Genomic DNA, 21019 nt, shown 5'->3' on the forward strand with positions numbered 1-21019 from the left:
TTCTGGGCTGAGGCTTCTTGCCCAGGCATAAATAAATGGCATTAGTGAAAAGATGCCATCAGGAGGTGATATCCTTGCACAGGATTGGGTCTCCTTTTAAGTTCCACATTACAAAGAAGAAACCAAACAGAAAAAAAATTAAGATAAACTACCAGGTCTGTATAAAGACAGTGAAAACAGCATAGATTGTCTTAGTAAAGTATGCAGTAAAATGGACATTATTCTAGCCTTTACCTGCCTCTCAAATGGATATGAACTGTTGAGTCAGTGCATGGGCTCGCCTCATACTTGAATTATTGAACTGTAGTTTGCATGGTTTTAAAGGGTTTGTCTACTCACTGGAGTGTGGTTTTTCTACAAAGTAAAAGAAAAATGTTTTGCTTCTTAAACCCATCCAGTTACTACCATGTGTAAGTAGATGTGTTTCAGGTCATTGCAAAGACTGGGGGCTTGCCAAGAAAACCATTTTTCTTGCTGATTTCTGTTACTATGCTAACACAATAGGGAAAATGAAGTGGGGAAACATCACACCCTTTTCTGATGTTATGTGTGGCACTAGGAAGCTGGTGCTGCAAAATCACAGTTTTGTGTAATGTGAGATTTTCCCTTCTGCCAGATGGAGCAGGAGCACGTTGCACCATTCAGTGAGAGCACTGCTGTTGTGGCCATGGTAATGGAGCAGGATATCAGCAGAATCAGGCACACAGAGTTCCTGGCAGTGCCTGTGTGCTGCTCCCATTAACGTGGTCAGGATTTTACAGATGGGTTGAGAGCAGTGCACAGCCATTAGCATTTAATTTTTTACAGGTGAGTGCACACTATCTACATGCAGCAAAGATGGGTGAAGATAACAGTTCACTACTACCAAAGTCCAGGAGTGGCTTTCCATGCAGGGCATCCCCATCACTGGTGCCTGGTTTTCCAGTAACCAGGCTGACAAACACCCAATATGTGACCTGTCCAAATGGCACAGTGCAAGTGTTGGAGTGACTTTGTGAGTGGAAGTAATTCAGTTGTTTTGGAAGTGATAATGTGTCTGCCTTCATTTGTGTGCTGAATGGGGAAAGAGCACTGATACTGTACCAACACTTGGCAGCACTAGATTAATGATTGGACTTGATGATCTTTAGTATCTTTTCCAACCTAAATGATTCTGTGACTCTATGCCAGATCTCTGCACAAAAAGGAAAGTTATTTTTCCTCTGTGCTGAGCATACCTGGCTTAGTTGGGCTCTGATTCCCCTCCATGATCAGGGTCAGGTCAGGGCTCTCAGAACAAGATGTGGGATTTCATGTGGTGCTCTCTGGGTGGTTTGTGGGGTTTTTTCTATTGTGTGACACCACCTACAGGATTTCAATGCAAGCCCAGTGAATATCAACTTCTTTTATAGACCTGTGTGATAGGTGTCTTCAAAGATAGGTGTCTTTGCAATTCCCTCTTTTTTTGCCATCTGACATCTCTCTGACTGTATGGTTGGAGGAGAAGGCACCTGAGCCTCATGGTCCCACCTGGGGCTCTGTAGAGCTCTGCCTTCACTCTGCAGCTTTGTCTTCAGCCTCACTCAAACCCTGTTGAGCATCTCCCCATCCTTAACGCATTTTTCCTTGGGCACCTGCTCCTTTTGGAAGTTAGTTATTTAAAAGCAGAATTTGAGTGGCAGTCTGAGGGTGCAGAGAGGAGAGGAGCTGGCTCAAGGGCTGGGGTTAGCACTTTCTCCTCAGTCTGGTCCTCTCCTCACCTTTAAGTTATTTGTATGCATAGTTGGCTCCCCAAGCTGATTGGCACTGAATGAGTCGGGATAATGTCATGGTTGCCCACGAAGCAGTGCCAGCATGAGAGCATAACCTTGCCAACACAAGGGCATTGATTAGAGCAGAGGAACTAGGGCAATCCAATTATAACCACAAATGCCATTGGCTTTCTCAAATTCTTACTCAACTAACTGCAGACTCTCTGCCGTATTAAGGTGGTCTGGGCTATATCAAGAAAGGGAAATTTAGAGGACTTAGGTATACAGAGTAGGCAGGATTTAATTCTTAACTGCTGTATTGCCTATTTACACATAGGGCAGAAGGATAATATTTTTCACATAGGTAGAAGCTGATCCCCTTTCCCTGCCATGATACTGCAGAACATATTTCTTTATTTGGAAATTATTACAAATATTTCTAAAAGGAAACTATACAAGAAAAAAAAATAAGAAGTTTCCTATCATTTCAATCTTGTTTGAGTATTGAAGATTCCTTTGTTCCATAATATTATGCTTCCTCTAACCTACTCAATGAGTCAGATAAGGAAATGTGATATTTTTCACCACCATGACGAAATTAAACTAAAGCTACAAAGAGCATGAGGGTTGTAGCCTGGAGTTGTAGATGAGTAGTTCAGATCTGGCTTTATATTAAATGCAGAAGTGAACAGTCTTTCGTGGATGAATCACATTCAATTAGCTACTTCCTATGATGAACTGATTAAAAATTAAGTGGCATCAAATAAGCCTGATTTTGCTCTTACATTTAAATAATGCTATAATTACATACTAATCAGATGGTAAATCTTAATTGTACACGTTCCATATGTTTTATATGCCTGTTCTCCCTCTTCACTTTGTCGTCTTTGTATCAGCATGGAGTATATTTTCAGGCTGCTTTTATGTTTGGCCTAATTGAATATCAAAAGCAGTATATGTGAAACTTCCTGAATTCTATTCTTTCGCCAGTGGCAGCTGTGCTATTAGATGACCTTTACCATTCCTGTAGCACAGAATAATAAAGGGAGGGGGGGAGCTGAAGCCCAGCCGTGTTATTGTTAGAGACAGAAATAAATCATATATAATTGCTTTGCTGTGAAGGCCAAATCCTGCCGTCCTTCATGCCTGAGTTAGAAATACAGGATTTGGACCTTTGTTTCCTGTGGTTTCCTGGCCACCTTGGACGTGCCCAGAATCCTCACACTGCTGCTGCAGTGGCTAATTACCATTGCAGGGCTCCATCCCTCCTGCACAGACCAGGAGCTGGCTCTGCTGCAGGGAATGTCCACCTTTAAAAATGAAGCCTTAGATGTTGGATTACATGGTGGGCTTCCACAGAGTGCTTCTGTTTTAGTTCCCTGCTTGTTTGGAGCAAGCCCACACAACTTTGTTGAGGCAATAGGTATTTTGACTTAGCATACACATGGCATTAATTTTATTCACTCCAGAATGTACTGTATGTGTTTTCTGCCTTTTCACCGTAGATCATGACCACAGTCACAAAAAGAACAAACGGAAACACTGGAGAAGGCAGTGGGCAGAGAGCAGCATATTGTCTGACGTGGAGATGTTGAAACACAGCCTGGAAGTGAATTCTTTTTCTGGGGACAGCAACAAGACGGGGACCATTGGTGAAAAGAAGAGCCACAAGCGAACGAAGCGGTTCTTGTCCTACCCACGTTTTGTGGAGGTGATGGTGGTGGCTGACAGCAGGATGGTCGCCTACCATGGAGCCAACCTTCAGCACTATGTCTTAACCCTGATGTCAATAGTGAGTGTTCAACCAGGGCAAGTAGATTCACCCACAAATCGTTTTCTAGTGGTCACAGAGCCCCTCTCTGGTGTGCTCATATTGAACGCCATCAGTTTGCCTTCCCTAGGCATGGAGATAATGCTGGGGTTACATCAAAAATGGTAAAACATGGCTGGAAAATGCTGGTTGGAGTCTCTTTCCCAGATCCATCACGCTTCCTGAGCCTTCTCACACCTCCTTCTTCCAGCTTTCTGAACATCAGATACCATGAGCAATATCACTGGTTGTTTAGTCCACATGCTGTGCTTTTCTTTTTATTTAAGCCCATGTGAAATAACAGCTGAATTAAAAAGGTACTTTGGGCACTGTGCCTTCCAGGGGCCTGAGGCTGGTAGGTTAGGCAGTTGCCTGACTTCCCTTGCTGTTACAAGGAGAAGGAGCCTGCTGTCACCTTGATCCTTAGCATAGTTCTCAAGTTGGCTTTCCAGGCTGAGAACAAGCACCTTAGGAGCTGCAGGTACTAGGCTGCAGTAGTGCAGTTTCCAGACAGGCAGTTCTGTAGATTCGGAGTGACTAACAGGGAGTATCCAACACATTTTTGTCTCTGGAGGGATGTTCATCCTGTCTGAGGGTAGAAGTGCACTGAATGCATGGTCTGAAACTGCCCATGTCAGAATCAGGTGCTTGGAAGAGTGAGTTGCTTTTGACAGTCTTGTTTGGTGGTCTTTGTGTCTCAGAGCAGAATGATCCTTTAATTTGGTGAAATGTGTGCTAAAGCAAAAGGAAATGTTGGGTTTCTCTGATATCAGCAGGTTTTTTTCATTCTCAAATTGTGCTTCTGCCAGGAGGTCTCTCCAAGTAGCATCAGAGCACTGAGCAGGGCAGAAGAGCAGCCCAGGAGAAAAACAGTTGCAAAATGGAAAATATGTGTGTTGTCTTAATTGTTTGTTTCCTTGAATGTTAACAGTAATTCCAAATATTGCTTTTTTTGAAACAGGTGGCTTCTATCTACAAAGACCCAAGCATTGGAAATTTAATTAATATCGTTATTGTGAAATTGGTCGTGATACATAATGAGCAGGTAATGGAAATTATTTTCTTCACCTTCTGCTTGACAATGGCATTTGTAGTGAGCATTGTCATGAATAATTAAAATACCTGCTTTCTGTGTGTTGCTTATCAGGATGGCCCTGCAATATCTTACAATGCCCAGACAACATTAAAAAACTTCTGCCAATGGCAGCAGTCCCAAAACCACCCAGAGGGAAGTCACCTTCGTCATGATACAGCTGTGCTTGTTACCAGGTGTGGTGAATATTCTCATGAAAACTGTTGCCACTTGTGTGTCAGGGGCTGTGAGCATGTTATGTATGGGAAATGTTCAGGTTTTGATATGGGTGAAATGATATTTGCAGTTGTGGGAGCATGTGTCCACCATAACAAGAGATGATTTTGAGAGGTTCAAGGCTGTCTAAGGTCTGCCCATGGGTTTAGCATAAGATGAAAAACACTGACTGGGGTGGGGAGTTAGTTTGGATGATGTTGCAAACCAGCATGAGAAGGTCCATTGAAGGACCAAGAGTTGTTTCTGCTGTTGTTACTGTGCTTGTACCTTAACTCACCGCTGCATTGAGAATTAATGTGTCAGGTCTGTTCTGCTTTCAGACAGGATATTTGTAGAGCGCACGACAAATGCGATACTCTGGGTAAGGAAAACCTTTTCTTTGTCACTTTTTTTGTAGTGACAATGTTAGTTGCCTGTACTGAACTGTGAGTGACATTTCTTTTTCTATCATAAACCTCTGTGTTCTCTCCTAGGTCTGGCAGAGCTGGGCACAGTCTGTGACCCATACAGGAGCTGTTCAATTAGTGAAGATAACGGACTGAGCACTGCTTTCACAATAGCACATGAACTTGGCCATGTGTATGTTCTATGTAAATACATTTACATTTAAATAGCCCAATATTTATGCTAACTAGGGCTTGCCAGCCAGGCTGGGAACTGATACTGCTGAGCTTAATTATTTGAGGAGAGATCAGTATATTTGGCTGGAAGATGCACCACTGAGGTAGATGAAACTGAGGTGCTCTGGAGCCTATCTGAGAGCAGCCAAACCAGCAGGGCCATGTTTTGGGGAGGATAAATGATAGAGAACCACAAGCAGCACCTAAGAAATGACATCTTGACCAAGCTATTGGAACTAGCCAGGGTTTTGGGCAGAGGTCCTTGAGGAGGACCAGGACAAAGAATGCTGGCACATCTGAACTATTTTTTGGGACTGAAGTCTTCTCTGAGAGCAGAGCCTCAGCCTGCCACAGCTTGTCCCACAGATCTGTGTGGTGCTGGTGAAGGCAGTGCAGCAGCTGTGCGTGAAGGAGGAACTTACCCAGGGCATCTGGGAGGTGGTGAGGTGTATAAGTGAGCTTGACTCAGCTCTTGAACTGTTTCATCATGGAAAATCCTCTGCTGCTGGACATCCCCAGAAGAGACGCTGCCATTCACCTCCTCCAGCAGAAGTTTCTTTCAAACAATTTTTGCTTTTTCTCACTACTGAGCAGTCATGAGAAAAATCACCTTAGATCACATAGTCCTTTACCCCTGGCTACAGACTCTGGCAGCTGATTCAGTCCCAAACCATCACACGCCTGCTTTGCAGTGGAGGTCTGTAGGTGTGGGATGGATGAGTAGTTGGGAACAGATCTCCCATTGTTCTAAACTCTTGTTTTTCTTCATGGAGAGCTGGCTGAGACAGTCTATTTTTAACCACAGTAGTATTTGTTTAAATAAGACTTCCTGACAGAAAGTCCCCAAAGTTTTGGTGTTCCCCACACCTAACCTGTGCCCAATTCCTTTGCTAATGCTGCCTCAGAGCTGCTGGGGGGGTTAGTAGTGCTCCTGAGCAGGATATGCCCCTGTGCTCTTTTTTTCACAGAACAGAGTGAAAATATGGTTTGTTGGAGGTAATCTTAATGGAATACAAACTCCCCAGCCTTGGAACACAGGATCACACCAGGTCACTTCCCCTTCCCCACTTCAAACAGCGCAGCGTTTTAAGCCGCTCTGTCTCCATTAGTGAATTTACCACATTCTTCAAGGTGTCATGTGCTGCAAACTTCGTGTTGGTTTCTGCTGATACCAGTGCTTGCTGGCATTTTGTAAACCTGCCACATAAAGTATAGGAGCCAAGTCTATCCCTGGTGCAGCCCTTCTTAGGCAGCAGTGTGGCCCAGGGTATTCAACTGCATTAGAAAGTATTTTGCATCCAACGGGGTATTGCCTGTGTGCATGAGGGTCTGCAGTCAGTGGGCTCATGTCAGTTGTCTCCTTCAGAATTCCCTGAGATTAACTCTTGGATCTGTGGTCAGTTCCAGAATATTTCCCATTTTTATGAAGGAGGGGCCAGACTCCAGCCTGTCTGCAGGATAGCAACTGTCAGCTGAAAAGGAAACTGCAGCTGGGTTTGCATCTCACTCCAGGCTCCCTGGAGAACTTGTCTGGCTAAATATATGCAGCCATGGAGTGGAGAGCTTAGCAGGGTGCTGCACAGATTTTCCCAGATGAGTGCTAGAAACACTGTTCATTAACACTTCTAAATTTATTATGAATATATGTGTATTAATACTTTTATTCTGTACTATCTGTCAGCAGTATATTTAGGGAAAATTCTTGGGTTTGCTTGCATTTAGTTCACACTGTTGCCCTTGCTATGCTAAATACTTGATGTTTGCCTCTTAACTGACTCTACTTTTTGCTGCTCTTTTCCTCTTAGATTTAACATGCCACATGATGACAATCACAAGTGCAAGGAAGATGGAGGTAAAAACCAGCAGCATGTCATGGCACCAACACTGAACTTCTACACCAATCCCTGGATGTGGTCAAAGTGCAGTAGGAAATACATCACTGAATTTCTGGAGTAAGACCTTGCATATGCATGTGTTGGGCTGTTTTCACATGTCCATGTGTCCCATGGAGTTCTTCAGTTAATTTGGAGCCCTAGTGTGCAGCATGGAGGAAATCAGAGGGATTTGTGTGTGCACGCATCCTTTACCTAGAGCAGGAATGCACCCCTGGCATCCAGTCCCTGCCAGTTCAGCCTCATGATAAGCTGGCAAGGACCAGCCTCTCAATGGGGAAGAATAAGTCTTCCCCCATGGATATTGCTTTTAAGGAATGTGTGTTCTCCTCAAACCTGAAGAATGACTTTCCCGAGCTTTGTGGCCCAGATACGGAGCTGTGTTTTAGAAGGCAGATTGAATCTGCCTTTCTGCTCCACAGGTCAAGATAAAGCCCTGGCACTAATCCGTGTGGGAACACCGTTCCAGGAGCCCACGGGTCAGTTTGATGCACAGTCATTCGCCCATTTTGCTGTCGTGCCTTCCCGTGTGTTGTGGTGTGGAACAGAATGAGAGCCATGATGGTGTTCTGGCAGATCCAGGAGCTCAGTCCCTTGGGCAGTTCTGCTAATCAGTGATTTTTTTTTTCTCTGAATTCTTTATAAAAATGTGCCAGTGCTTGCTCAGCAACTAAATGCACACTCAGAAATGCTTTTGCCATGGTAGCTGACTGTGGTGTGGTGGATGGTTACTGTCACAGCACAAGGGTGATGGTGTATGGGTAACACACCCTCCTGTGCTTGAGTTTGAAATAGCTCTTGTAGTGCTTGTTAAGTATGGCAAACATGGTGTGCAACTGCCCTAAGGCTAATTCAGGCAAACACAAGGGGATTCTGATCTCCCACCTCCTGTTTAACACCAGTATTCTGGTTTGTGTTGTAGCACTGGTTATGGGGAGTGTTTGCTTGATGAACCTTCATCAAGAACTTACACATTGCCTCAGCAGCTCCCAGGGCTGATTTATGACGTCAACAAACAATGTGAGTTAATTTTTGGACCCGGATCCCAAGTGTGCCCCTATATGGTAAGTGAAATTTCACACCTTATTTTTCCTGGTTTTGCCAGAGCAAAATAAGGTCTCCTGGGGTTGGATGAATGGCAGACTCACAATCCATCAACTTACTGTCAAGCTTGTGAGTTAATGATAAATCCTGGGGGGAATAATTTCATAAAGGATCATCTGTCTGGCAAGGCATGTGGTGCATGTTTAATGTTTTGATCTCTGCAATCACTCGAGCAGATGCAGTGTCGGCGACTTTGGTGTATCAACGTCGATGGTGCTCACAAGGGATGTCGAACCCAGCACACACCTTGGGCTGATGGGACAGAATGTGAGCCTGGAAAGGTCTGTAACACCTGGTGGTTTGTGCCTCGTGGCTCTATTTCCTTGGGCTGAGGATGAGCATATCAGTCAGTCATATCCTTCCCTAATGGCAGTTGTGTGGGGCACAGCTCTGACTGCAGTGCTGGAAGCCCAAAGCAGCTCAATGTGTTTTCAGCCTGGTGGTGCCTGGGACATCTCCAGCCCAGATACATGAATAAAGTCAACTGCTTGGTGTAACATTGCTTAAAGCAGGTATTCCTGGAGTGCTTATCTTCTTGAATTAATGCCCTTGAGTGAACTTTTGAGCAAAACTTTTGCAAAGCTTCCCTAAGCTTTTGTTAGAAATTGCCTGTGTGATGTGAGCAATTAGCAATTCTGTGTAACATAAACTTGTCAGCTGGCTTTTCATCTTGACAGCTTCAGAGTAAAATATAGAATTGGTTGACATTTTATGTATGGAACATTTTTGGCAGTAATTCATAGAAACTTCCCGTTTCCATGTGCAATGTTAATTTCCAGCTAGCATTGTGGTTTCTAGGATAAGTGTTTAATTTTTAGTTATTCATATCTGTAGAAAAATAGTTGAGAGCATTTTTCTTTTATTGAGATACTGAAGCTTTTGAATAAAAATGCTAACTGCTTCTTACTATTTGTGTCTGAACAAAAGTATTCTCCATCTGTGTCTAGTAAAAATAGTGTGATGTTATTCTACATGGTATAGCTTAAAATTTTGCTTTCCTGGCTCTCAAGATCAACATTAATAATAATAATATTTTCTTTAGAAAGAGTCAAAGTTTTAAATTAGTCTCTCAAAGGTACTTTAATGAAAATTCTGGATGCTATTTTAAATATAGCTTTCCATACAGGCTGTGGAACTCTTTGGAAATTTATCTTTTGATGTATGTGTCTGAAAACTTGATTGTTCAATGACACTTGACTGACTTCCTTCAGGACAATGAGCATCATGTATCAATTTGCCTTCCTTTCTTAGGGAAAGGTGTGATTGCACATTTGTTTTTATGGTTGAGAAAGGGCATTAGAGATATAATTGGAATGTCCAATGTTTTTCTGTTAAATCCCCATTTTGAGTGTAGGTATCTGCAGAGTCCCTGTGACTTGAGACCTTGTGCCCTCAACTTCTCTGTTGGTGAGCTTGGAATCTGCTCACTGCTGAAAGATCAGCAATAACTTTGAAATTTTCTTGAAATTCTAAAAATCTGGGCTGCAGCAAACCTGCACTCACCCTTGGATATGACCAGAGTGATGTACAAACAGCAGCAGCTGAGCAGATCAGCCTCCCCTCAGAGCCACCCTGTGTCATGCAGTGGCCAGCTGCATGGCTCTTAATAAAGACTGTGTGAGCAAATATATGTCAGGCCACAAATTTAGAAAATCTGACAAGTTTAGACCAACTAGATAAGTGTGATCTGAATGTCTCAGCTGGGAGCAGATGGGCTCTTAAGAAAAGTTAATGCAGCCCACTTGTGTTCAGGTATTTAAATGTGTTCTCACAAAAGGGCTTTATGGAGTAATTTTGCTGTATGTGTGTTCATCTGATTCAAGCTTAAAGTTTGGATCAACATAAACTCTGTCCTGCTTGGTATTTGCTTGGGCTTGTGAACTGCTGAGGTGCAAGTCTGACGTGCTTTTCCTTGGAATAAATCGCTATTTTGGTACTCTGCTGTGGCCAGGAGCCCTATCAAACTGCTGCTTGCTGACTAATGCCTCAAGTCTGCATGTTTAAAGCCCATGCTGTATGGGTTGGCAGATGGAGAAAATACCATACCATTTTTTATGGAGATATTTTTGGAAATAAGAGAGCCTGAATAGCTAAAAAAAAGATCTAGCTAAAATTACTGGGATGTAGATTTAACTGGGCTCTAAATTTACTCTTAAATCAAGGGCATTAAAAAACATGGGAGTATTAACTTACACATATTTTGCATGTGAGGACACTGAATCTGATACTGCTAAATCAAGCCATAAGCCCAGCCCAGAGTCTGGCTTTGCTGGGTGATGGTTTTACCAGGTTCCACAGAACCAGCTCATTGTTGGGTGGAGATAAATCTCTGAAGGAAGATGAAGGGGGTTGTAAATTTGGGCCACTCTCTGTTGTGCTTTTCAGGGCTGTTTAAAGAATAGTAAGATGAGCAGTAATGATTTGTGTCTGCTGCCCTGTGGCAGCAGGTCGTGTGTCTGTTATGCATGCATGGAGCTGCACAGCCCCTTCTGCCCCCTGCTACTCCATTCAGCCAGCCCAAGGATGGCAGCTGGATTTGGGCAATTATCTGGAGCTCTGGTGGCAAGACAAAGGAAAGGAAAGTCTGCTGTAATGTCTTCCATCCCTGCCAGGGCTCTCCAGCTCCACTGTGTGTCTAAGATATTTTGAATTTGCTCCAGACAATCTGCCTTTTATTCTCTTCATTCTGTGAGCTGTAAGCTTATAGGAAAGAGAACCCTGGCAGACTTTTTAGTCTTTCTGCTATATCTCAACATAGAAATTATTTTTAAAATATGAAAGGCATAAAGGTTGCACAGCCAGACTATTCACAGTGTGGTTCCAAGAAGCACTATTGTGTTTTCATAAGATAATCTTGCTGTTTATTTAAAACAGCTGCTCTTTTCCCCTGCTTTGCTTTACCATCAACTCCAACCCCCAAATTTTTAATAAAATCAATGGATGTAGATGACTTCCTGGTTAATACTCAACCATGAGATGGGAGACATATAGGTCATGTCACGGTCTGTGAGCTCTGTTCATTCACTAGTTAGCTATTCAGTCATCTTCCCTGGGTCAGTGGTGCCAGGCATGACTCTGGTTAGATATTTAGCTGTGAGCATCAACATTGCTGCAAGAAGTTCTCCACTGGGACAGTGCTGTTTGATTGGTGTCATGTATTTCTGTTGTTTAATGATAGCTGTCAGACCTCTTTGGACCTGTATAGGGACCCCAACATTCAGGTTTTCAACCTCTAAATGCCAGGAAGAGTTGTGCATTGTAATTTGTCCTGCAGCAGAGACAGGCATTTCAGCTGATTTTATTGCTGTTCTTTACTGTAGCAGATGGATTTTAGTCAGTTTTGTCTGGGGAGTCAGATCTTCAGATGAAAGCAAACCTGGGGCATTTTGCAGCCAAGAGACCATGCCTGTCTCTGAAAAAACATCACATGCAGGACTCAAATTATGAGTTCTGCTGTCCTGCAAATCATGTCTATGGGCAAATGCACCTGAGATCATCTTTCTTCATCAGCAAAGCTATGTAAAAGTCAGCCTTCATGGGCAAAAGGTGTCCCACGTGCTGCAGAGCTGGTGTCCTGTGGGATGCACAGCCCCATGACAGCTTGATCCTGCTGTTTTCCTAGATAGCTTTATCCAGGGTGGTTCAGAAGGGTGTCTAAAAAAGCAGGATGAGCTTGTGGTCTATCTTGACATACCCTTGTTGTGCTATTAGTGGAAGAAAAACACAGTGCATCAACAAATTTGACCCTGTTGCCATAAAGATCATCAGATCTGAACAGTACCTGGTGCAGAGAAACACTGCAAGAGAATATTTTAGTGATGCTCCCTACCTGCATTCTATAGTCTGTAGCCTCTTCTAATCTGTGAGCAATCAGCAATGTTTGGGCTTCCCATAATTACAAAGATTTAGGCATCTGCATGTCTCTGGGTTTAAAGCAACTGTAGCAAGCACTGTTCACTGAGAGGGGACATTTTTCCATCTATTCTGGTGAGGCCAGAAGGTGACTCTTTCACTTCTGCAGAAGTCTGTGTAGTCCATGGATACAATTTATACCATGAAAATAGGGATAGGGGCTTGCCAAGGTAACTTAATCCAGTTTTCCAAACAAAAGAAAACGAGTCATAGCTGGAAAACAGAAGTGTAGACGAAGTCTTGGCAAGTCCCATGTTATGTCTGAGTGTAAAAAAAAAACGACTTGGGCTTGAGGAATTAATTTTTCTCTTTTATTTGCCTTTTGGATTTGGAAGTTTTCTGCTTTGGGTAGCTGTGGGGAGGTTTGAGTTTTCCCTGGTGTTTCTCCTCATTGCCCGTCTCCTCCCCTGACAGGGCTCCCTGTGCAGAGTTTCTGCAGCTCTGCAGGAAATCAGACAGCGCAGCTTTTTGAAAAGCCAGTGCTGCGAGCTTGCTGTGCTGCTTAGCACCAATAAACAGGGAATATTTAGTGGTTGCTGTTGTCTTTAGTCTTCATCCCATAAATCATTCCATGGACTCAGCACCTTGCCTTCACTTTGCCATTTAAGGGTATGGAGAAAGAGAAATATGGGGGTGACAGACAAAAGTAAAAGCAGTTCAGTTTTATTTGATTACAAAATCATTGTGTGTGGCTAAGAAATAAGTAAGGCTGAGTCTCGTTGCCCGGGCTGGTCACTGTGGGTCGCTCACAATGCAAAGCAGCACAATCCCACCTTTGCCCTGTGTCTCCTTCACGTGCAGCACTGCAGGTTTGGGATGTGTGTGCCCAGGGAGCGGGAGGCGCCGGTGACAGACGGAGCCTGGGGCACCTGGAGCCCTTTCGGGACCTGCTCGAGGACCTGCGGCGGCGGCATAAAGACGGCGATCCGGGAGTGCAACAGGCCCGAGTGAGTGCACAGGAGGAGGTGGGGAAACGCACTTTGAGCTGCCCAAATGGGCTGGAATCAACTTGGGCTGCCCTCAGTCCTTGTGAGTGCCAAGGACAGGTGGCTTTACCCGGCATGGGTGAGGCAGGATCTGGTCATAGGTGCATGGGTGAAGTGCTCTAAAAAGGGATCCATCCATTCAACAATGAGGGATAAAAAGCTGATACCTCCATGTGTTAATTACCTTCTGTTTTCCTGTGGAGGCACAGCTGGGGTCCCACTTCCAGAGGTGTTTTTCTTTCTCCAAAACTGTCAGAAAGGAAGGAGCCTTCCTTTTTCACCATTTTATCCCTGCTTTGGTTGCTTTTGCAGCTGTTCCTAGAGGCCTTTATAATAAGGTTTTCTACCGTTTTATTCCTGCTTTGTCTGGTTTTGCAGCTGATCCTTTATACAGTTACATTTCAGCTGGTGCAGACTAGCCAAACCTCAGTAGAAATCTGTGCCCCATTAAAAAGTGGTACTCGAGAATGTTTGCTATCAGCCTGGAATGCAAAGTCCTGCACCATTTGAAATGGCAGGGAATTTTGCTGTGGGCTTCAAGGAGACAAATATGTAGCTGGTGCAATAGTAACAGCTTGAGCAACTGGTATGAAAACAGCCTGTTTACGTAAATTGTGAATTGTGCTGGTTTCTGTTTAAATGCCTTCTTGCAGAAGGGAGGCTCTCTGGGCTTTTATTTGGGACTGAGTTACAGGGAGGAGAGGGTCTGTGGGGCTGGTTGCACTGAGGAGTCTTAAAAAGATTCCTATTTCTCATTACTGGTGTTGGATGGTTTATTGCCAAGAAAATAGCCACTAGAGAGGTGCCAGTGATAATTTCATCACTGTTAATGGGAGAAGGGAGAGCTTATGCCCATGACACTCGTGCTGTGGTAACAGGAGAGGCTGCTCAGCACAGCTGGGCAAGTGTCAAAAGTTGAGGCTGAGAGAGTAGGACACCAGTACATTAATTAAAACAATGCTAAGAAAAACACAAGTGCAGAGAGCTCTCCTCTGGCTGTGCTGAGTCAGCACGCTCCATATGATCTTCTGTAGCCATGGAAAGACAAAAACAAAGCATCTTTGCAGCTCTGCTGCTGAAACTTTGGATGCTGTCAGTGAGATGTATTCCTGTCTTCTGAGATGCATCTATTCAGACTGATAGCTTTTTGTGATAGAAAATCTCCTTTTATCCTAAAGGCTAGCCAAGGGATTTGAAATTCCATCTTCCCTGATTGCTTGTGGTTTGTACCCTGGTGCTTCAGTAGGTGTATTGCTGTGGCTGGGATTTGCAAAAGCACCTAAACACACTCAGCACCAAACTGCCTGAGAAATCCTTGTGATTGATAGTGGTATTTTCCTTTCCTGAGCCTTGTGCTGGCACTGGCCTTTCTTCTCCAGCCCCTCACAAGGTCTCTGGGAGGAGTAGCCTGTCCTGGCACCATCCACAGAGCTTCCCACTGATTGTTGTTGGTTTGTGCCTGTAATTTGACACCACAATGTGAGCTCCCACCACCTGGGTTCCCATTATCATGGGACTGCTAAAATGATGCAAATGGATGAGACCCCACTGGATACTCTATTGCCTTTTTCCCTTCTCAGAGTACTTGAAAAGGAGACAGTTTCTCCTCTGTTGTAGAAGGCAGCAAACCTAACCCAGATACCTCGAGTAAGGTCTGAAATAATTCTCAATAAATCTTTTGTATTCAAAGTTGGTTTAGCTTTTTAAAGTTTTTTTCTGTGCATGAGAATCTGGGGTGGGATCTTGCATCCGGTAAAAAATTGTGTTAAATCTGGCATTGAAAATTACATCCATTCCCTCCACGCTGCAGAAAGTAAAGCTGCAGCTCCTGCCTCTCTACAATTTGTAGAGTGCTCTGACACCTACATGATGAGTGTCCTGCAGGGATGCAGGGAGAGCTGTAGGCCTCTGGAATGGCAGCAGACTGTTTTGACATACCCTGAAGGAATGTGTTTGCTAACCAGACCAGACCCTTCCCACTGAGATTGCCCACATGGGAATTTGAGCCTGGCTGGTGGACAAAGCCCATGGCTGTGGTGCATCATCAGAGGGGCTGTGGTGCAAGCCATGGTTTTCAAATAAAGATATATTGCAGAATTACGGGAAAGGGCATATTTGATAACATGTCAATACCAGAAGCCCTGTTTTCAGGAATGGTTTTTTGGATGGGGGAATGTTATCTCTGGATGTGAGTCTGATCACATTTGCATTTTAGTCCATCACAGAGGTATCCACCTGTGCTTGACTGTCTGAGCCTGACATGTAAACAAATGTGTAGATAACTGTGCTAGCCACCAACCAATTCCCAGTCCTAGGGCTTTCTGGAATGTGAGGAAGGATATCTCAAACTGATCTGTGCACACTGGAGCTTCTCAGATTTTTCTGCAGTCACACATGAGCACATCCTCAAAATGCTCAAGGTGATGGATTGAGCATCATGTATTTCACACCTGTTGGGGTGGGAATGGGGATGAGACCCCATCATTCCCTGGGCCTGAGAGTTTCTGGGCTGCTGGAAGGAGTGCAGTGGGTCTGGGGTGTGTGCAGGAGCCTGGGGGAATGGTACTGGATTGAAAGTGGGTCCATGCCAGCTGTTAATTGGTCAAATAGGTGACTCCAAGGGAAGGGAAATGGAAGGAAAAAAGGTTTCTCTGCATGTATTACTTTCCCTTCTGACTCTATGGTACAGTGTTGATGATCCGTAAAAATATTACACAGAATGAAGTATGCTGTGTTGCAGTGTGATGTTATATTCCAATAATGCTGTATTTCTTCATGACACTGAAAATGGATGTTATATGAGGGTGGCTTCTTTTTCAGGGTCAGCTCTTTCTGTCCCTCAGATTCTGTGAGAAGCAGTGCTGGTTAAAAACACTCTGAAACTGTCAGGGCAGTTTGGAGCTGTTTTTGAGTGTCCGAAGTGTGAGTGTGCTTCGGCCCCCAGCATTGTCTGCAAGGAGATTTCCTGCCAGGGTTACAAAGCTGACAGTTTGCAACAAGGTGGCAAGCATTAGCATCCTTCAGTTTGTGGTGTGTCCTGTGTCGATGTTATCTCAGTCTCAGGGGTCATGTCTAGTGAAGAAAAAACTAAATAGTAGCTTGGGATTTTTGGATTTTATCAGACATACTTTAAAAAAAGAAAAAGCTCCTACATGTTCATGTTCCCCTTAACTAAATAGTTGAGAGTTTCATTTTAGTTAAATTGATTTATATTGGAAGCAATGTGGTTGCCATAAAAGTGTTGTAATTGCAATTTTTTTTTAAAAAGAAATGCCCTCTTAAAGGTTTGTATAACTCAAACTGCAGCAATCCTGCAGAGGTACAAATGCTTTTGAAGTGAAAATGATGAACCCTGTTAATTCCCCCATGAATGACTTAGATTCATCCAGGTCTGGAGTGCGCTGCTGCCACGATAAAGAAGTTTCCCAGTATGCTGTGTGGTTGAGATGTCCCTTTGTAGCTAGAGGTGGCTCATGTGCCTGCATTGGAATAGTCCATGGGATGGGCTCTGGTGTTGGGAAACCCCCAGCAATTGCCATTGTGCCTGCAAGGCAAGGAGGAGTTTGGGCTGTGTCTGCTGGAGCTGCTGTGCTGGGGTAGCCCTGGAGCTGTCCCAGGTGTAATCAGGTAAGTTCTTTGAAGTTGTTTGTCACAAGGTGGACAACAGATTAAATCAGTAAAAACCAGCTTTAGACTTACTCCACTAGGAACTGTAAAGGTGTAAAATCAGTCTGTAATCTGGAATCTGCAATGGCCACTGTGCAGTTGCTTGGGCTTTTTGTCACTGGTACTTGCTTAATTGATAACACCAGAAACCTTTGTGAATGACATGCATTTCACTTCCAGATGGCATATGAGAACTGCCCTCAGAGCAGGTAGAGCTGGTGTTGTGAGCTATTGCTCAGGGCTGTGCCTGAGGACAGATCATACCCTGTGGTATTTAGGGTAGGACTAGAGGGGTCTGCACCAGAACAGTGAGAATCTCAGTGACTGGAGGATGCTGGCAGGAAAAATCCCACATGTGTAACTGGTGGTGCCCAGCATCTCACCTGCAGCTGCTCAAGAACTGCTTCTGCCAAACCTGTGAGCATCCCTAGTGTGGTGGTGAGGGGTGGTGGGAAGTCTGCCTGCCTTTCCTGGTTTTGCAGGCAATCTTTTGGCAAGGGTAAGTGTTCTGTGCTTCTGTCTCTCATTTGTTTCACAGGAACTTTGCTACTTGAGTCATAAAGAGATCTCAAACGAAAGAGTGAAGAATTGTTACTTGTGGGATAAAAGGCACTGCTGGGCTTCCTGAGGTGCAGAGATGCTCAAAAATTCTGTTCAGCTGCAGGAATTTGTTGACTCACTGTGTGTAGAGATCATTGTGCAGGTGCAGGGGAATGCTGTCTCTTGTTAAGAGGTGCTGGCTGCACGCAACTTGGAGATCTCATGGTGAGCACCTCTGTTCTGAGGACAGGGGTGGCTCCCATTTATCACTCATTCATCTGCATCTTGAAGAGTTCTCCAAGTGTGCAAACTTTGTGTGTGTTCCTTCCCAACTGAGCTCCAAGGGAAGGAGCATTCTGCCAGCATCCCTGGAGCACTGATGGGCGCCTGGTTCCCAGGCAAGGCAGAGCTGATCCTGAAGAACAGCCCTGGAAGGCAGGATTTGTGGGTGAATGGTTGTTGGAGCCCAGCAAGTCACTCTTCTGATTGTACTTCTTGCTGCTGCAGGCATTCCTTTTTCAGGGGGTAGGTAGAAGATGTAGGTTTGGTGGTTATTTTGATGTGCAGCTCATTCTTGCACCACTGCTGGCAGCAGATGGAATAGGAGAGGCTCTTTCAGTCCCCAGAGTGATGTTCTTTGGCAAAGGCTTCATCTACATATGAGAAAAATAGTTTTATGTCTACAGCTCTGAATCTGTGAGTCAGGAAATTTAAAATGAAAGCTTCTAGGCTTTACCACTGGGTTTTATGTGGCTTGGATGGGATTTCTCTTCCCAGTTTATACCAGTGTCATCCTGCTATAAAATGGGGGTAAGTTATTTATTGGCTGTCTTTGATGCTTTCTGGAATATATGGAGGTAAAGTTGTTTCAAAGTGCTCAGCATTACCATTTTTAACATTTGGGGCTAGAAATCCTGAAGGACTAAGTGCTGTCTGACCTTTCAGCCTCTGCAGGGAAGGAAGCCTTTTCTCCTGTAATGTTTAGTTATTTGCAACCCACTAGATCAAAGGCAAATTGTCAGCCACAAAATCCATACGACTGATGGGGTTGTAAGGAAACATGGGCCTGAGTGGGATCCCTCAATGTGAAAATAAATCCTCAGCTGGGGAAGATGATGTTGTGCTTCCTTTCTGGTTTCTCTCACGACCATGGCATCCATCAGAAAGCAAATATTCTCTTTTTCATCCCTTTTTATTGCATATGTGGGATTTTTTTGTAAGACACCAGCATAACATTTCCTACTTGTCAACCTGGGATATTAATTAAAGGTATGCAGAAAGACAGAGCCCACAAAGTGCTGCTGCAAATCCTGACTGTACCGACCCGGTTGCAGAATTGCAGTTCCACCTCATTTCCAGCCCGGTGTTGTCTCTGCAGACCCAAAAACGGTGGGAAATACTGCGTGGGCCGTCGCATGAAGTTTAAATCCTGCAACACAGAGCCGTGCTCGAAGCTGAAGAAGGATTTCCGAGATGAGCAGTGCGCTGACTTTGATGGGAAGCACTTCAACATCAACGGGCTGCCCACGAACGTGCGCTGGGTTCCCAAGTACAGCGGCAGTAAGTGGCTGGGGGGATGCAGGTCCTGCCTCCTGGATTGCTGCCTGGGGTGAGGGTGTTCAGATAACGTGCTCCTGGTGTCCCTCCTCCCCCCGCAGTCCTGATGAAGGATCGGTGCAAGCTCTTCTGCCGGGTGGCAGGGAACACGGCCTACTACCAGCTGCGGGACCGCGTCATCGACGGGACGCCCTGCGGCCCCGACACCAACGACATCTGCGTGCAGGGCCTCTGCCGGGTAATCATTGTCCCTTCCTCACCAAAGGGGGATGGCAGTTTGGTAGGGCAGGCTGGTGCTTGTGCACTGTGCTCCAGGCAGGTGGTGGCATGTCCTCTTCACTCAGAGGATGCCTATTACCAGCTGCAGGCTCTGTAAGCCCCAAATGGTCAGAAGCTTGTGCCAGCCTCCAGATTTGCCCAAGAGCCACACATGGAATCATAGGATTATTTAGGTGGAGACCTTTGAGATCAAGTCCGACCATTAACGCAGCAGTGCCAAGTTCACCACTAAACCATGTCCCCAAGTGCCATATCTACATATCTTCTAATACTAACAGGGAGGGTGACTCCCACCATTGCCCTGAGCAGCCTGTTCCAGTGTTTGACAACCTTTTTGGTGAAGAATTATTTCCTAGTATCAAATCTAAGCCTCCTCTGTTGTACATGAGGCTGTTTTCTCTTGTTCTGTTGGTCGTTACCTGTGAAAAGAGCCTGACCCTCACCTGGCTACAACTTCCTTTCAGGTAGTTGTAGAGTATGAGAAAGTCTCTCCTGAGCCTCTTTTTCTCCAGGCTGAGCTCCTCAGCCACTCCTCATCTTAGTCTAGACCATTCACCAGGGGACACACTTAAGTGGAACATGTTTGCATGTCTGCCCTGGGTTACTGAGGGCTGTGGAATCTCAGCCTAAATCCCAGTGTTGCTTCCTTCTGTGTTTTGCCCCAGTTCCTCCTGATCAGGCCCCAGAGCCCTACATTTCCATTCACAATTGTTCTTCACACTTTTCTCTACAGGAACAATTGATGCAAGAATTTTTTTCTAGTGAAAGCATTACCTGGTGCAAATAGTTGTTCTGATTCTTGCTTTGTAAAAAAGCCTTTTGTTGTAAAACCTTGTAGGATGGCTGCACTGTAAATCAGTGGAAAAATGTGGGGAAGCAAACCAGTTTATCTCACAGCAGCCTTTTGCATACACAGCTTTTGTGTGCCTTAATTAGGAGATTTGTCAATACTGTTCTAGTCTGTATTTGCTCAATATGTTTTTTTCAATTTTTCTCTTAAAGCAAGCTGGATGTGATCATGTGCTGAATTCAAAAGCAAGAAGAGATAAATGTGGTGTTTGTGGTGGGGATAATTCTTCATGCAAAACTGTTGCAGGCACATTTAACACGGTGCATTATGGTAAGAATCTGTTGCTAGAAACTTTATGGTGAAAAAATGTGGGTCTATAAAAGCCATTACGACACTTAATCTGCAAAAACACCGATGTAAAACACAAAATCCTTCTAGCTATACTATATTCCTTTTTATAACTATTTATGCTATCCCTAAATGAAAAGTATCAGCTTGTGTAATGTGAAGCAACTTAGCTCATTTCCCTTCCCCTGCAGAAAACAAATCAAGTGCCTGTGTAATAGCCTTGACTTTCTGTTCCATCTTTCCTAGGTTATAACGTTGTGGTTCGCATCCCAGCTGGTGCCACTAATATTGATGTGCGTCAGCACAGTTACTCAGGGAAACCAGAGGATGACAACTACCTGGGTGAGTTGTGTTCCTTATGTCACTCCAGAAATCTGCTTTGTTGTCTGGTTGTGGTGATGTATCTACTGGCAGCTCTCTGCTAGGGAGGTTGAAGAATTAATTTGAGGGAGATGTTTTCTTGGTGAGAGTTTTTC

The 21019-nt window shown here is 44.4% G+C and overlaps 1 protein-coding gene across 1 annotated transcript in view; it reads left to right on the forward strand.

Moving 5' to 3' along the window:
• The window catches only part of ADAMTS9 (ADAM metallopeptidase with thrombospondin type 1 motif 9), a 78724-nt gene that overhangs the window by 10440 nt on the left and 47265 nt on the right, over positions 1-21019 (forward strand). The window contains exons 4-16 of the mRNA XM_054281041.1: positions 3236-3522; positions 4502-4585; positions 4688-4809; positions 5170-5210; positions 5323-5428; positions 7275-7421; positions 8284-8425; positions 8642-8746; positions 13179-13324; positions 18948-19129; positions 19228-19364; positions 20408-20525; positions 20790-20885. Of these exons, the coding sequence (XP_054137016.1) occupies positions 3236-3522; positions 4502-4585; positions 4688-4809; positions 5170-5210; positions 5323-5428; positions 7275-7421; positions 8284-8425; positions 8642-8746; positions 13179-13324; positions 18948-19129; positions 19228-19364; positions 20408-20525; positions 20790-20885 (1713 nt within the window). The remainder of the gene's footprint in view (positions 1-3235; positions 3523-4501; positions 4586-4687; positions 4810-5169; positions 5211-5322; positions 5429-7274; positions 7422-8283; positions 8426-8641; positions 8747-13178; positions 13325-18947; positions 19130-19227; positions 19365-20407; positions 20526-20789; positions 20886-21019) is intronic.

The sequence above is a fragment of the Melozone crissalis genome, unplaced genomic scaffold, assembly GCF_028551555.1.
Source record: "Melozone crissalis strain CALT ecotype California unplaced genomic scaffold, PUWL_Pcris_2 ptg000029l_1, whole genome shotgun sequence".
NCBI classification, from domain to species: domain Eukaryota; kingdom Metazoa; phylum Chordata; class Aves; order Passeriformes; family Passerellidae; genus Melozone; species Melozone crissalis.